At 42.0% G+C, this 14,253-nt stretch overlaps 1 protein-coding gene across 6 annotated transcripts in view; it reads right to left on the bottom strand.

The window, feature by feature from the left end:
- The window catches only part of BBX (BBX high mobility group box domain containing), a 140,598-nt gene that overhangs the window by 7,547 nt on the left and 118,798 nt on the right, over positions 1-14,253 (bottom strand). For all 6 annotated transcript variants that reach the window (XM_082277967.1, XM_082277966.1, XM_082277965.1 and 3 more), the window contains 2 exons: positions 2,241-2,438; positions 1,366-1,558 (listed from right to left, as the gene is read on the bottom strand). In XM_082277967.1, coding sequence (XP_082134093.1) covers positions 1,366-1,558; positions 2,241-2,438 — 391 coding nt within the window. The remainder of the gene's footprint in view (positions 1-1,365; positions 1,559-2,240; positions 2,439-14,253) is intronic.

A 14,253-nucleotide genomic window follows, 5' to 3' on the forward strand; every position in this document is an offset into this window, starting at 1 on the left:
AGTGTTTTCCGGCCTTATGGAAGGTGCTGCATTGCTCGAGCTACATAATGACATGATGAAAGATGGGATTCAAAGAGAAAGACCCGAGCACAAAGCTCTGCAAAGCATTAGCTCGCTTCAACGGAGACAAGAGGAGGACAAGAACTCTTAGAAGAACAAGGAGGAAAAACCATAGCAGAGTGAATCCTTTTGCTTTTGTGCAGCTCTGGTCAATGTTAATGGCAATCAATGAAACCACAACGGTGTGAGTGAAAGCAGAGCTTAGCACAGCCCTTCCACAAGTCCCATCTTGAGGCTTATCATGACAGACAGGCTGACTGCAGTGTGAAATCACTTCTCACCCAACACAATGCTGCTTAAGCAAGACAACAGCTCTTGCAGAGAGGAACCAGCAGATCTGTTTCTTGTAGGGCTCCTAAGCCTCTAAAAAGCCTTTGAGCATTTGATATGCAGCCTGAACACAAAGGACTGGGTTCATCAATAGGGCCCAGGAGAAGAACAGTTAACTGCGGCTGTGAATGGTTTCATGTACTGCTGCCTTGAGGAGTTGCTTAGGCAGCCAGCCACCTGTCAAATGGCACCAGCAGAGGCTGTGATGGTTTCAAACTGGCCCAATGATTCCTCACTGAGTTTCCACTGCAGGAGAGGATGGGGTTTCATAGCCAGTAAGTTCCATGAAAGAACAACACTGGATAATTAAGAGCCAAGGAGGACTTCTTGTTTACTCCCATCACAGGTCTGACCATGATGAACTGATTCAAGAGCCCTCAGTAACCTGCACATTCTCCACCTTATCTGTATGGATGGCCTACTCAGCAACTGAGAGGACCAACCCAAACTACCCTGTCTTTCCATCATCCAGAGTTGTTCTGCCCCATGCTATTCTGTAGCTCCTTTACCTTCTACACAGGAAAGCGAAAGAGTAAGAATAACAAGTTAGCTTCCCTCAGCCATGTTCAGCATAAAAACTCCATCTCAAAATGTATGAAATTCTCTCCACCATCTTAGGTTTCAGGCCACTGGAAAATGCAAATCAGAGTGCAGTAGCTATTTAAATCTGCTATTATCTGACAAATAGCATCTGATAATTTTCAATCTCAAGGAGCACATGAACCTGTTTACATACAAAAATTGGCAGGTAAGTTTACTGAGAAGGATCATTTTACTGACTGCTAAATAGATTACACTGTCATTTAGGTGAAGACTTAACACTACTAAGCAAGTGGTGTAAAGCACACATTCATAGAAAGCTGTGGAAGAGGAAACACAGGCCAAATTAAACAGTCTGCTATTCACATGCTTTCTGAACAAGCTGTCAGCCACATACTATTTACTTAAAACACCAAGAAGAAAAGAAAACCATACCTGTGTACATTTTCCATGGCTGCTACTTCTGCCAGAGCAGCTAAGCTAAAAAATGCAGACACCGCTGGCATATCTGACGTAATACTATGGTTTTCTTCTGTCTCTGTGTTTCTGGAGCATTCGCTGTTGCAATCTGTTTCTGCACTTGATGATTTTTGAAGAGTACTTTGTGGCAGCTCTTTTGGCTTCTCCTCTGCAAAGAAAGAAAGTTAAGCATGCAGATCCAGCCCATAAATTCACCGCAGCCTATGGATATGCTGACTAGCCTGGTGTTAACAGAACCTTTACCTTTAAGACTTTGATTCTGCCAGTGTCATCTGATTCATGCTACAACCTCTTCTGACCCAAGCTACCGGGTCAGAAGCACAATACTAAGGTTTATAAAGCAGTTTACTGATTTTGCACTCAACTGAATTTGATCTTTTAGGTCAGGCAAGAGAGCTTTTGTGTATACTTTAGATACAGCAGTCCTGAAAGATTATCTTACTGGAGAACTCCAACAACGACTCTGGCATTAACTGTCATACTATGGAATTCAGTTTTACAAACTATAACCAGGTGCAGTGTAATTTCTTTGCTGGACTGGAAACAAATTACGAAAGGTAACCATTTTCCATTTCCCTCTGCATCAGCTCACAGTTCTTAGAGTGAAGTATCTAGAGAAAAGACAGATTTGGTCATTCAAACAAAAGAAGTTGGCCATTATGGATTCAGTGATTTCCCAGTTGGTTTGATACCTGTATTTTAAATAATGACCACTCTAAGCAGGTATGAAAACAAGCTAATTTAGAAACACTGCCCTGATAAGTTGCTTGTACTCTCAAACCGTCTCCAACCATTTAGTTTTAATAAAATTTTAACTCCCACTTCCTTACCCAGTGTTCCTGCTGCTGGTGAAACTCTCCCATCTGCTGTTCGGACAAGATGCGTGATCTTCGTTTTCCTTGCTTTCCTTTTCTGGCTGCCAACTAAAGGCTCATGCATCATTGCTGGCTCTGGAGTGTTTAGGGCAGATATAGAAATTTTATTCTTCCAGGCAGACTCACTGGAATTTCTGTCTTCTAATAGTATGGCTGGAAGAGAATAAAAACATAATTTTAGACGTAGAATATTTCAGCCACTAGCTATGCTCATTTACCATTTTGCATCTATCTGCATAAAACCGTTCCTCACAGGTACTCAGAGCATAACCCACGGCAAGATATGATCTGAATGCCACAGATGTTTGCAGGGAAGTAACAGAATCCACCTTAAAGATATACACTGAAGGTTCAAGTTTTTATTATTTGCAAAGAAAACTGTGAGATAAGCAGTAGCCCTTGAGTGGGAGCAGGGTATCAATCTGTATAAAACATTCTGCCACAGAAGGTGTCGGCAAGTGGCTAAGAGACAAAATGTTTTTACAGAACAAGCTGATCTTAGCTCACAGACAGACTGACAAGCAGAACTCATCAATTCCTGACTAAAACCCAGTCTTATCTCTTCAGTCACTCTACATCAACTCCTCCAAGGGAAATACTGCCTTTTACAAAATAACAAACCTTAAAAACCACCCCAAAAGGAAGCAAATACAAAAGCAGAACTGGATCACAGCTAAAAAAAAGGAAGTAAGCATGGGATAGAATACCATGACAGAAATACTGCCCACATGAGGTCAGACAATGAGAAAGGAACAGTTTAAATCTTTCTCAGCAGCTCCAGCGTTGGTGTTCTGACACAGCTTTTGCCTCGAACTGAACATGATCCCAAATTTTCACTTGACTAAAGAGTTTACTTTGATCCTGTTCACAAAGAAATAGGTCAGACAGCAATTGCAAAACATATTTAAGCTTCCAAAGTCTGAGGTCAGTGCCTAGTAGTCAATAGTTTGGAATTTGCATTGATTCAATATACCATTCTGCTGATCCCACAGGGTATCACTAGTCCATAAAGCCAATCTGTGACATCTTTATCCCTCCTGTGATAAAAGTATTATGAAGCCTGCCCCATCTGTGATCACTGTCAGCTAGGGTTAAAAAGAGGCTACAGGCAGCAAATGGAATGCCCAAGTAATTTTTTACAGATGCCTGTCTAACCTGTTTTGAAATTGGGAACACTCATGATATCTGCACCAAGTCCTTGAGGTATTTTTTCCCAGTGCACTGCCATCCTGAATGACTACACATTTTTTCCTAATGCCTGCACTTCATCCCCTCGGCTGCATTTTCAACTCATTATTTTCTTTAATACCCTTCAGGTCATACCCTGTCTCTTTGCAATAGTCCATGATGTATTTTCCACAGCTGTTACTGTGTCTACACTTAGCTTACTCTTCCCTCCAGTTTCTTTTAATCTTTCTCCCCATTTTAAAGACTTAAGACACATTTGTCACTTTTTGGGTGGTTTGACCAGCAAAAATTACACACACAGAACTGAAGCCAGAGCGCAAACAACTGCTCTTTCAGAAGGGCTAAGAACTGAACAATTCCAATCTCCTGCACAGAGACTGGTGGTGTCACACAGGAGCACCCAGCCCCAGAAACTCTGCACAACAGCCAAACATTCTGCATGGCCTTTGCCCTCTTTCATTTTAGTGTGTATTTCTGTTTAGTACTAGTTTTGTAGATTTAATGAGCTTTCTATTCAAAGATACAGCTAATAAAACTTTTATCTTTTGCTAGCTTCTTTAACTGTTCATTGTGTGAGGATGTGGACTAGATGAAGAGAACAGCTGTAACACATTTTATCTTGTTAGCAGTTGCCCTTTGCTCTTCTGTTTTAACGGGAAGGACCTTTTAATGTTTTATTGTGTAAGAATAAAATCAGATCTAGTATGAACATGTAACAACATTTGAAACATTCCAAACTTTAGGTTTTTTATGATCTTAATTCATCTATGTTCTCTTGTACAACATTTGCGAACTTGTGCAGGCTCTTTATTTGGAAAAAAGGCACACAGCTTCAATTAGCATTTCTAAGTGCTTAGCTCTAGCTCCCAACCTTTCCAGAGCAGAGCTTTGCTGTAGAACTGATGTTTTGTAAAGAGCACAAGAGAAAGCACAGGACAAGATCGACCCTGTAACAGTGCAATTAAGTAGAAGCACCAATGACTGCAAATGTGACTTTCAATTAATGCAACTGGGCCAACAGTGTGATGTTTGGATAAGCTTCGTGCATTGAGATCAGGATCTTAATTGGAATGTATAATTAAATAGGCAGCTTTCTCTCTAGATTTCTTATTTGGGAATTCATATGCGTTGATTATATTTTAATGTAATGGTCTGGTTGTAGTCCAACACTATTTGTTAATTCTGATTTGCTCTAATTAGCACTTTGACACTGCTGTCTAATTCTAGCTTGATTGAGTTTATAATGGTTTTATTCTTAGTACTACAGCTCATTTTTTACGTTTAATAAAAAAATTAAGACGATTTCAAACAATGAACAACATACAATTAAAAGAAACTTGATTTGGTATGCATTTAATTATGTGTGTTGTGTGTCAGGTCACTAGAAATTAAACTGATTGATCAGTACAGCTGAGGGTTCCCTTTTACATTTTTCTTTCTCATATTGTACGAGAAAAAAATAAAGAGAAACAAAAACCTTGAAAGGTAAAATAGGCAATAGCTTGAGACATAAGGAGCGTATGATGTTGACATGTTTGACTAAGAAATAGCAGAAGGCAGCTGTAAAAACTCAGATGCAGTAAGTATATTCCCTCTCCATGTTTTTATATTGTTTTATATTCCCTCTCCAAGGTTTTTTTTAATCCTTGAAATAAGACTTGGAAGTTGTCTACCTTCCTTTTCTCCTCTAGCTCTAAAATAAGCTCTTTATCACTTCACCATAACATTGCTGCCATACAGTCTTGAAGAAGGAAGGATTGAAGGTAAACAATGAGTATTTTGTGTGTGGGTGCAGAGTGAATGCAGAAGGGAAGAGCATCCTCTTCTCTAGAAGTCTTAGTGGACACTGGGTTTAGAAATCATTTCACTGCTTTCTTTACAGAGTTATTATTCAAGCAGACATAAAACTTAACTTGGAGGAAATCACACAAAATCTTCACTCACAAGACCCTTTGCACTGACTTCTAGAGGAGAAAGGAGTCCATGTTTCAACAACTCTACATCTAAACTAGGTGCTCCTGCACCTGCTTCAAGAACAGCATCCCACTGTTTCAAGTGACAAAAGTATATCCATACAGATGCTCCAAATCAGGACCCGGTTTTGTTCTGCAGGAAGGATAGGGCTTGCCAGGTTTAATTCCCTGTAGTTTTCTTTAATCTGTGTGACATCCATTCTGCTTCCACACTGTCCTGCATTCAAGAGCTGTCCCATGAGGAGCTCAGCTAATTTTCAGGGGAACATTGTCTAGACATGATAAGAGGTTCTGCAGTTACTGTGCAGTCCTGCCAACAGGTAGTTGCATGCTCAGCTCTCCACGACAGTGGCATGGGCAGAACTACTGGGCTATTTTTGCAAGCTGAGTTGAGAACATGGCATGAAGGTGTGGACCTTTGGGCATGCCTACACCAGAGTGGCAGGAATGACTCTGAGAGAGATGTATCTGGAGGTCTATGCCAGATGGTTTCCTCAGCTAGGTTTGTAAAGGTTTGCATGGACAGTTCATCCTATTCTGCAGGCATGCAGAGGACCTGTAGTCGTACTTCCCCCATCTCTGTCAACAACAAAAACGAAGTCAATTGAACTGACTCAGCACATCACAGCTTTTCAGACCAAACCCCAACAAAACACAGATTTAAAAGATTTTCTTTAATGATGCCTGTTGTGAGACACAGCTGCAGAAGTTTAACCACACTTAGTGGAAAACAAACGCTCTGTGAGTGTGAGCGTGCTGGTATCAAGGAGGAAAGGTGGGCTGTAATGCTTTAATAGTCTTTATGAAGTTAAACAGTGAAAAGCTAGCCAGAGCATAGCTTCAAGTCACCAGTGCCTAGGGAAGCACTTCATGAAGGAAGTGATGCCAAACAGACTGACCTGGCAGAATTTCCAGCTCTTCTGACAACAGGACACTGCTACAATACTTCTTTGGGGTCAGGCAGCACACAGAGATGCAGCAAGGGCTGTGGACTAACAAGCAGAGATACACAGCAGCAGATGGCCAAACCAGGTGTATGAGACAGCTGCCTGGGTGGGAAGCTCTGCTGCAGGAGCCTATGCTGATCCAGCCCTCCTCCAGCCAGAATGGTTGCCAAAGGCACAGAGCTACTGGCTCCCTCTGGGCTGCAGGCCCCACACGATGGGCCCTGATGTGTGTGGGAGAGCTGCTGCAGGAGCAGAATCAGGGACAGGGCTGCTTCACACATGAGCTGGTGCTGAGACCAGTGTATGTGTTCATCCTCTCTTCTCCCCCTCCTGTGCCAAGGCCACTGTTTACAGCTGGCTGCTACACAGACCATGCAGGAGCCCTCAGCACAGCTCACTAAGTGTACCTGCAAAGAGGCAATCACTGTGACTTGGTATTTTAAGTACTGCTTCCTATGAGAAAGCCTTGGTGTGGCAGAAAAATTCAACTCTCAGATGAGTGTTAACTTTCCGAGACAGGCACCGGTCCAGCTGTGCTTCTGTCAGCCCTCCTAAGGAAAAGATGTATCTCTTGACACATTCAACTGCATTACTGTGTGCTCTCTGCAGCATTTTACTGGTGTTTTACTGGGCTGTATCCTGCTCTATGAACTGCTGCAAACTCCTAATATGGCGACATGCGCTGGTGCTGCCATGTACAGTGTGGTCAAAATTCACTCAGATTTTCATACCAGAGACACACGGGACAACACAACTCAACCACATTAAATCTGCCTTTACTGTACTTACTTTCTTTCTCTCCTAACAGAGATGTGCACAGGCACACACACTTTTCAAGATGACAAAACATGAAGCCAGCATGACCTCTGCTGACAGCAATCCTTCCAGGTGTCTCCTCTGCAGCTATAAAAACATTCAAGCTCCTTCTTACTGCAAAATTAACTTCATAAAAACCAAAACTGCACATTATGTAGACTTGTGACTCACCGGAAGTATAGACTAACCACAAAAAGGAGTCAAAATTTTCATCTATTGTTTGATTCACAAAATGCTCAAATAAATATCCGAATTGAAATGAAGATTCTGGGATTCCCATCTTGAATGCTGCAGAATATGGGACAGCTCAGTCACACGGTTTCGAGCCTGTTGCCTAGGAACTCCTGGATGGAGGATGAAGATCTGTAGGCAGCACATGAGGGCAAGGCTGCCCAGCACCTACTGAGGCCATGCCCACACTGCACTTTGCTGATCAACACTTTGCTTTCAGTCACTACAGGGTACACTTCAGAGTAGGCAAGACCCCAGATTTTCTCCTCTCTGTAATTCAGGGGAAAATGCAGTTCCCCACCAATATACAGACATCCATTGCCTTTCCTCTGATGATTACATGTGGGCTGTGTAAGGCTCCTAAGTTCCTCATGTCTTGCTGTAGTCTTGGGAGGAACTTAGCAAGCTGGCTCTGCCCCAAATGCACAGACACATCTTTAATGTTTAGACACTATGACATTATTCACATAACATTTAACTTCCAAGGACATGCCTCTGTGTTGTGCTGGAACAAATCCAAGGTATTCAACACTTGCCAGGCTTGAATCTTTGATCATAGTGCACACTTCACTTTGCATCAAAACAGGCTGGCTTCTTTTAAACAAATGCAGGGTTTGACATTTTGTTTACCCACATTTTTATCTGTAGATTTTAAACTATTTATATTTTTTACTCTTTACTTAATCATCTACTAAACACTTTCTATTTATTTTCCCACCGGAGAATTTAAACACCCATTTTTAAAAATAATTTGTCTACATGGTCTATTAATAATTCAGGAACAAAATCTGAATGACACCCAATAAAAGCAATGCTAATGTATGATGCTTTTTTTACATGGAACATGGAAGCAAGATAGTTACTTCTCATAAGCAACTCCCACAACATATTTGTTGTACAAAAAGAACAAGACAAAGTAATTTCAAATTATTTGTACCAGGGAATGCAGAAGAGCAGGCAGAGCCTATGTGGGTAAATAGTGCACGTGCATCACAGAAGACAGAAAACACAGCACCAGGAAAGGAGAGGAAATTACATGGCCAAGTCTTAGGGAAAGATATTAACCATAAAAGTAGCTGGGGAAACTGGAGATGGGAAGAGCAATTTTATTATCTTGGAGATGAACACGGATGGGAGAAAAACCAGACAAAATTAATGGAGTTAAGTAAGGAAAACCAGAGAGGCTCTTCTACACAACAGGAATGTAGAAGAGAACACCATTGTGGAACAGCTAAGGAACAGCCTGGACATGACTTGAATAGTGTGGGCAACATGATGACAAAAGGGCCCAGGGAAGCAGGCTAAACTATAATCCTGTACATACTGTACACTTGAAAATGCCCCTCAGGATTGTGAGTATGTAGCATGCAGGATTACAACACTGTAACAAGAAAAAGACTTTGGAGAGCTAACAGCGGACAGCGGGCAGAGAAGCTCCAGAACATAACTTGAAAAACTGCAGAAGGTATTTTCAATATGAAGCAAACAGAAAGTTGGTTAAGATTTCTACAGAGGCAGGGTTGGAGGCTGGTATTTCTGAGATCTGGTGCAGAAACAAGCACTTACATCCTGACCAGGCTCTTACACCTTGACCAGCTGCAGTCTGCAAAGTTCCAGATGGCAAGAAATCACAGGGAACAGGAGATAGGGACATGCATAAATGCTCTGGCAAAATAATATGGTCACTGATACAGAAGGATGCAGATAAGGACAACCAAAGGATAACATAGCTATGACCTGTGGAAGATAAAGTTTTCAGGGCCAACTGCAGAACTGCCTTTGCTTTGTCAGCTCTGCTGCATGGCACCTGGAGCAGGGAAACTAATTAAAGGGAGATGCCAAGTAAAAAGAAAACAGCATCATACTGGAGTAAGGTAGTATCAACTGGAGCCAGGAGGCAATGGAATCACAGCAGACAGGGGAAGTAAGGAGCCAAAGCGATCAAAGACTAGAGAGCTGAGCTGTCTCTGTCTAGAAGCATTTCCCCAAGACTGAACTGAGAAAGAAGGCAGCCGAAAACCTTAATTAAGCAATGCACCAGTACCTGTGTCCGGAACATTAAGCTTCTTTCTGTGCTTAAATTTGCTGACAATTTTGTGGAACAAGTTCTTTTTCTGAGACTGGAATGAACCTACAGACAACATTAATAATACATACTTTCAATTAGAACCTTGAAAAAGAGTGCAACAGTCACAGTATGTACTGTACAACCTCCCCTTCCTATAATACAAGTTGCCATTTCACAGGGAAGCACAAAACCTGACCTTCTGCCAGAGGGGACTCTGGAGGCTATTAGCAAGCGGTACTTCAACCCACCACCTCCCAGTGTTTAAGTGCATACAATGCATTTTAGGGAACAAAGCCCTTGCGAAAGCTTAGCCATACAACAAAACACGGGGGTTTCTTGCTTGTTTAAAGATATACTCTCTTTTGCACGTATATCAGGGCTGGCAGGGAGTAAACTTTACTCATAGCAGCCTGGATAGTGCTGTGTTTTAGATCAGTGACCAAAACAGTGCTGGTAACACACCAATGGTTTAGTTACTGCTGAGCACTGTTTACACAGCATCAAGATCTCTCTTTCTCACTCTAGCACCCCAGCAAGTAGGCTGAGGGTGTTCCAAGAGGTTGGGAGGGGACACAGTTGGGACAGCTGACGCACACTGGCCAGGAGGTATTTCACACCATACTCAGCACAAAACTGGGGAAATCTTTTTTTAAGTTGTCCATTGCTCGGGTACTGGCTGGGCATCAGTTTGTTAGTGATGAGTGCTGCCTTTTGCATTACTTGTTCCCTCCCTCCAACTTAGGAAACCGTCTTCATTTTGACCCAGGAAGTATTTTTCCTTGCTTTTGCCCTTCTTCTTCTCTCCCACATCCCACTGTGGGAGCGAGCAACAGGGTGGGAATTTACCTACCAGCCAGGGCCAACCCACCACAAGATGCAAGAGCTATCACTGACTTTCTGGTGACCAGAGATGAGATATAGTAAGTGGAAAAGTAAAAGCTCCCAGAGAAGGAAGATGAGGCTATGTCCAGCTCATGGTATCATTCCCACTTTACCAGCAGAGTCTTTACTAGCAGCAGTCAGAAGACGTCTTGTGTGACACTGGACCACAAAATATGCCACTATCAGAGGTCATCAAGAAGTCAGTCTTTGCCTCATAAGGGGAACTGTCAGTGATATAACAGCAACACAGGTGTAAGAGATGCATAATCTCCACACTGAAAAGCCATTTTTAGGGATTTTACAGAAACTCCACTTCAAAATCTCATGTCCAAAGACACAGTGGAGAAGCAAGTCTTCAGGCCAGCTCAGAACAGACCAGCCCAAACAAAAACGAGATGCTGTGCATCTGACAAGACGACTTACAAACTAACAAGAGGGTGTCCTTCCCATCTCCATCTCACCTGGAAGATGATTCTACCCACCACAAATACTGGCCTTTTCACTCCTCCTCATCCTTAAAAGGAACCAGACACATACATTGGCTAGTGGGACACAACTGCAACCATACAGAAATGTGCAATCAGGGTACGTCTACATTACACATCTGCAATTTGCCATCTCAGACTCCATATGTGAGGAAAGGAGGAGTAAAGTGTGTAGCACATGGAAGAAGTATTTAGTCTTATGAGGTGAAGGCCATTCACAGACACTAGGCTGTCTGATCAATACTGAACACTACTGAGAGAAAGCTAAAATCCAGCCAGAGGCAGGCATAGAAACCCTAACATCTTGACACATGTTGGCTTTGTGGCTCACTGCTACTTCTTTTTTAATATGGAAAAAAATTCAAAACTTTGGAAGACGATTAATAAACTTCCAAAACTCTGGAAGTCAAACAACAAACCAAATAAAAGTCCAAGCAAGAGATCATCTTAGGCAACACCAGCTTGAATCTGAACAGCTTAACAAGTATCTGTATAGAAAATACCAGAAAGTACAATAGAAGGGTCCGTAGTCACTCAAACTTACTGAAGTGTTGTTACAACAGCTTCCCAAGTATCACAGAGAACTAGTCTAGTGTCAGTGCAATAAAAATGTAATAAAAGGAATGAAAAAGCTCAGAGAGCTCGAGCAAAAGCCTAAATGAAATAACTGAGCTTTTCTTGAGACTAAGCCCAAATATGTCATCCACACTAACAGAAACAAGTCTTCCCACCAGTTCCACAAGAAGACTGAGAGGCACATAACTACGTGATTCTTGTGACATTTTTACTATTATTTTTTACTTAGCAGATCAGTGATTTTTGCAGGTGCTTGGAAGAAACAACATATTACATATCACCCCATCTCAATTTCTACAGCTCAATCTGCAGCTTACAAACCATTTCAATCACTGTCCCAGACAATCAGCCAGTGTCAGCAACTCTAAGAATAACTGAGATTAGAAACTCAGGGAAAGATGACAAGCATTGCACAGAGGAGGCAACCTGTGTCTTACATCTCTTTTTTCCCCATCCAAAGGGGCCTTTGTCATCAGCCTTCTTTCTGTGGCATGCCACTTTCCCAGACGGAAAAATCCAAGGACGTTGACTTTGGTGGGGCCAAAAGAAAAGCTGCCTTTCACTAAGGAAACTTCCTATTTCTTTCCCTTTTAGCTGTTACTCCTGTGAGACAGTGCCCAGTGACACTTAGAATACCCTTTGGCCATAAATGCATTGAAAGAGAACATCAGCTAATACCTAAGTAAGTCAACATACTTGGACCTGAGAATGTAACTTCTGACTCCATGAGAAACTTCATCCACACACTCTGCCTTACCAGCATAGGCACAGTCACTGTGCAGGAGTTGACAGGATGCCTGGCTGGGCTGGACCTGTTTCATGGGGACAACAGGCAAGTATTCCAAGACTTTGAACAAATGCCACTTGTGAATATTCAATCCAGAGACAATCCATGACTGAAAAAACTAACCTAAAAGTCTTGCTGTTAGGCAATGGATCCTGGATGTGATTTCCTATAGAAAGCCGAAAAAACCTTTTACTGTTAGTTTACTTGTTATTGTTACACAGCCATCTGCTCATCTTGCACTGTTGGAAATATTCTACATGGCTCTGCCTCTCCCTGGCACTTCAGCAATTGCCACAGGATTTAATCCCTGGCTTGTCCATTGTGCTCACTGAGCACAGCAGGGACTCCTCCTGGGAATACTTGCTATGGCCAGTGGCAGCTGCTTGGGGAAGCAGCAGGCAAGAAAATGAACCATAACTGCATTTCCTCCAAATTTCTGGGGATAGGCCTCCTTTGCTCCCAAAAGGTCCTTGTTTTAACGGATCTGATCAAAGAGAGGACGTTTCAACAAGATCCTAACAAAATCAGGATACACAGCCTCTGCATTTCTGCATCTCCCAGAGGAAGGTGCTGTATTTTTAGGTCATGATCCTTGGAAAATTACAGCATGCAATCTCCAAGCATCTGAATGCTTTGAACCGAGCCAAAAAGAACCCCAGATCTAAGACCAAGGGGAATGCCACAAAGCAGCATCTGTTTTAAGCTGATGCTTTATTTCTAGTCCTAGAGGCCACAGACAAAAAAAGCCCTGTAGACAATCTCCTCCCCAAATAAAACTATATTGTACATTCCACTCTTTGCCTTCCCAAAACGAAAGCTTTAGTGCAGTACTTGGTGTATAAGTGAGCATTTCTTCACAGTACAAGGCAGAAATAATGACTCTGCCTGTTGCTCACTTTTGCATACAAGCAGATTAGTGACTCACTGCAGACAGCTGACTTCTGCGTGGTGGGATATTTTGGCACATATGCCATTGGAAAGACAAAAAAAAAGAAACAGTCACAGCTCCAGTAAATGTTGGAGCAGGCCATCTGCACAGATTCAGTATAGTTGTATTCTTCAGCCATTTTGTGACATTATTATTGTATATGCACATTCCCAGTTCAAAATGCTTGATGTGAATTTTGTCAAAGCTTTATGGCTTGATTTAGTCCTGCTCCCATTGAAGAAAGACCTTCATTAATTTCAGTGTGAGCAGAATTTAGACAATTTGGAAACTCTGGGGGAAAAAAAAAATGCCTCTCATTTAAGAAAAAGTTCAAATTATTTTTCATACATGTGGATCTGTAACAGCTTTTGTGTTACAGGGTTCTTCAGGTGTTTTTATATGAAAGAACTGGCTAAAGTGTGGACTGGAAATGACAAGCACAACAGAAGTAGTCAGTGGCCACTGCCCTACTGATTCTTCGCCTAGGAGTAGAAAAACATCCTGACAAACCTGGGTGTGTTCTTAGGCAGCATATCAAGCTTGTTGCAGGCATAGGCTAATGACATTTGACAGAAAATCAATCCAGCACCATTTACTCCAAAAGATAACTTATTAAAGCATACAGTTACAGTTGGGGTGGGGTGCAGAGAAACACCCTAAACACAACAAACAAAAACATTTCTCCATTTTTATTCACCTAACATCCTGAGGAAGGTTCAGTGTGCAACACTCCAACATATTTTCTAAATTTTACATGTTTAGTAGACACTGATCTGTAGACTTCAAAAATCAAGTGGTTATCCATGCTCAGTGAAAATGTGTGGATAGTTTATGATCCTGCACATGCTTATTCAAAAATCAGGGCATCATTTCAAAGAGTGTTTACCTAAACCTAACCCTACTGATTATTATCACTTGGAAACACCCAGAGGCCCCAAACACTTGTAGACACTGTTTGTGCTGCACATCTCTTCTAATTACCTGACAGAGACACACCCAAGGAAAAGCCACATAGCAGAAGCAACTCCACACAACACAGTACCACAGAGCAGTGCAAAGTTAAGGTCTCCCACATCCCAACACAGTC

Source organism: Coloeus monedula, assembly GCF_965178545.1.
Source record: "Coloeus monedula genome assembly, chromosome: 3".
NCBI lineage: Eukaryota > Metazoa > Chordata > Aves > Passeriformes > Corvidae > Coloeus > Coloeus monedula.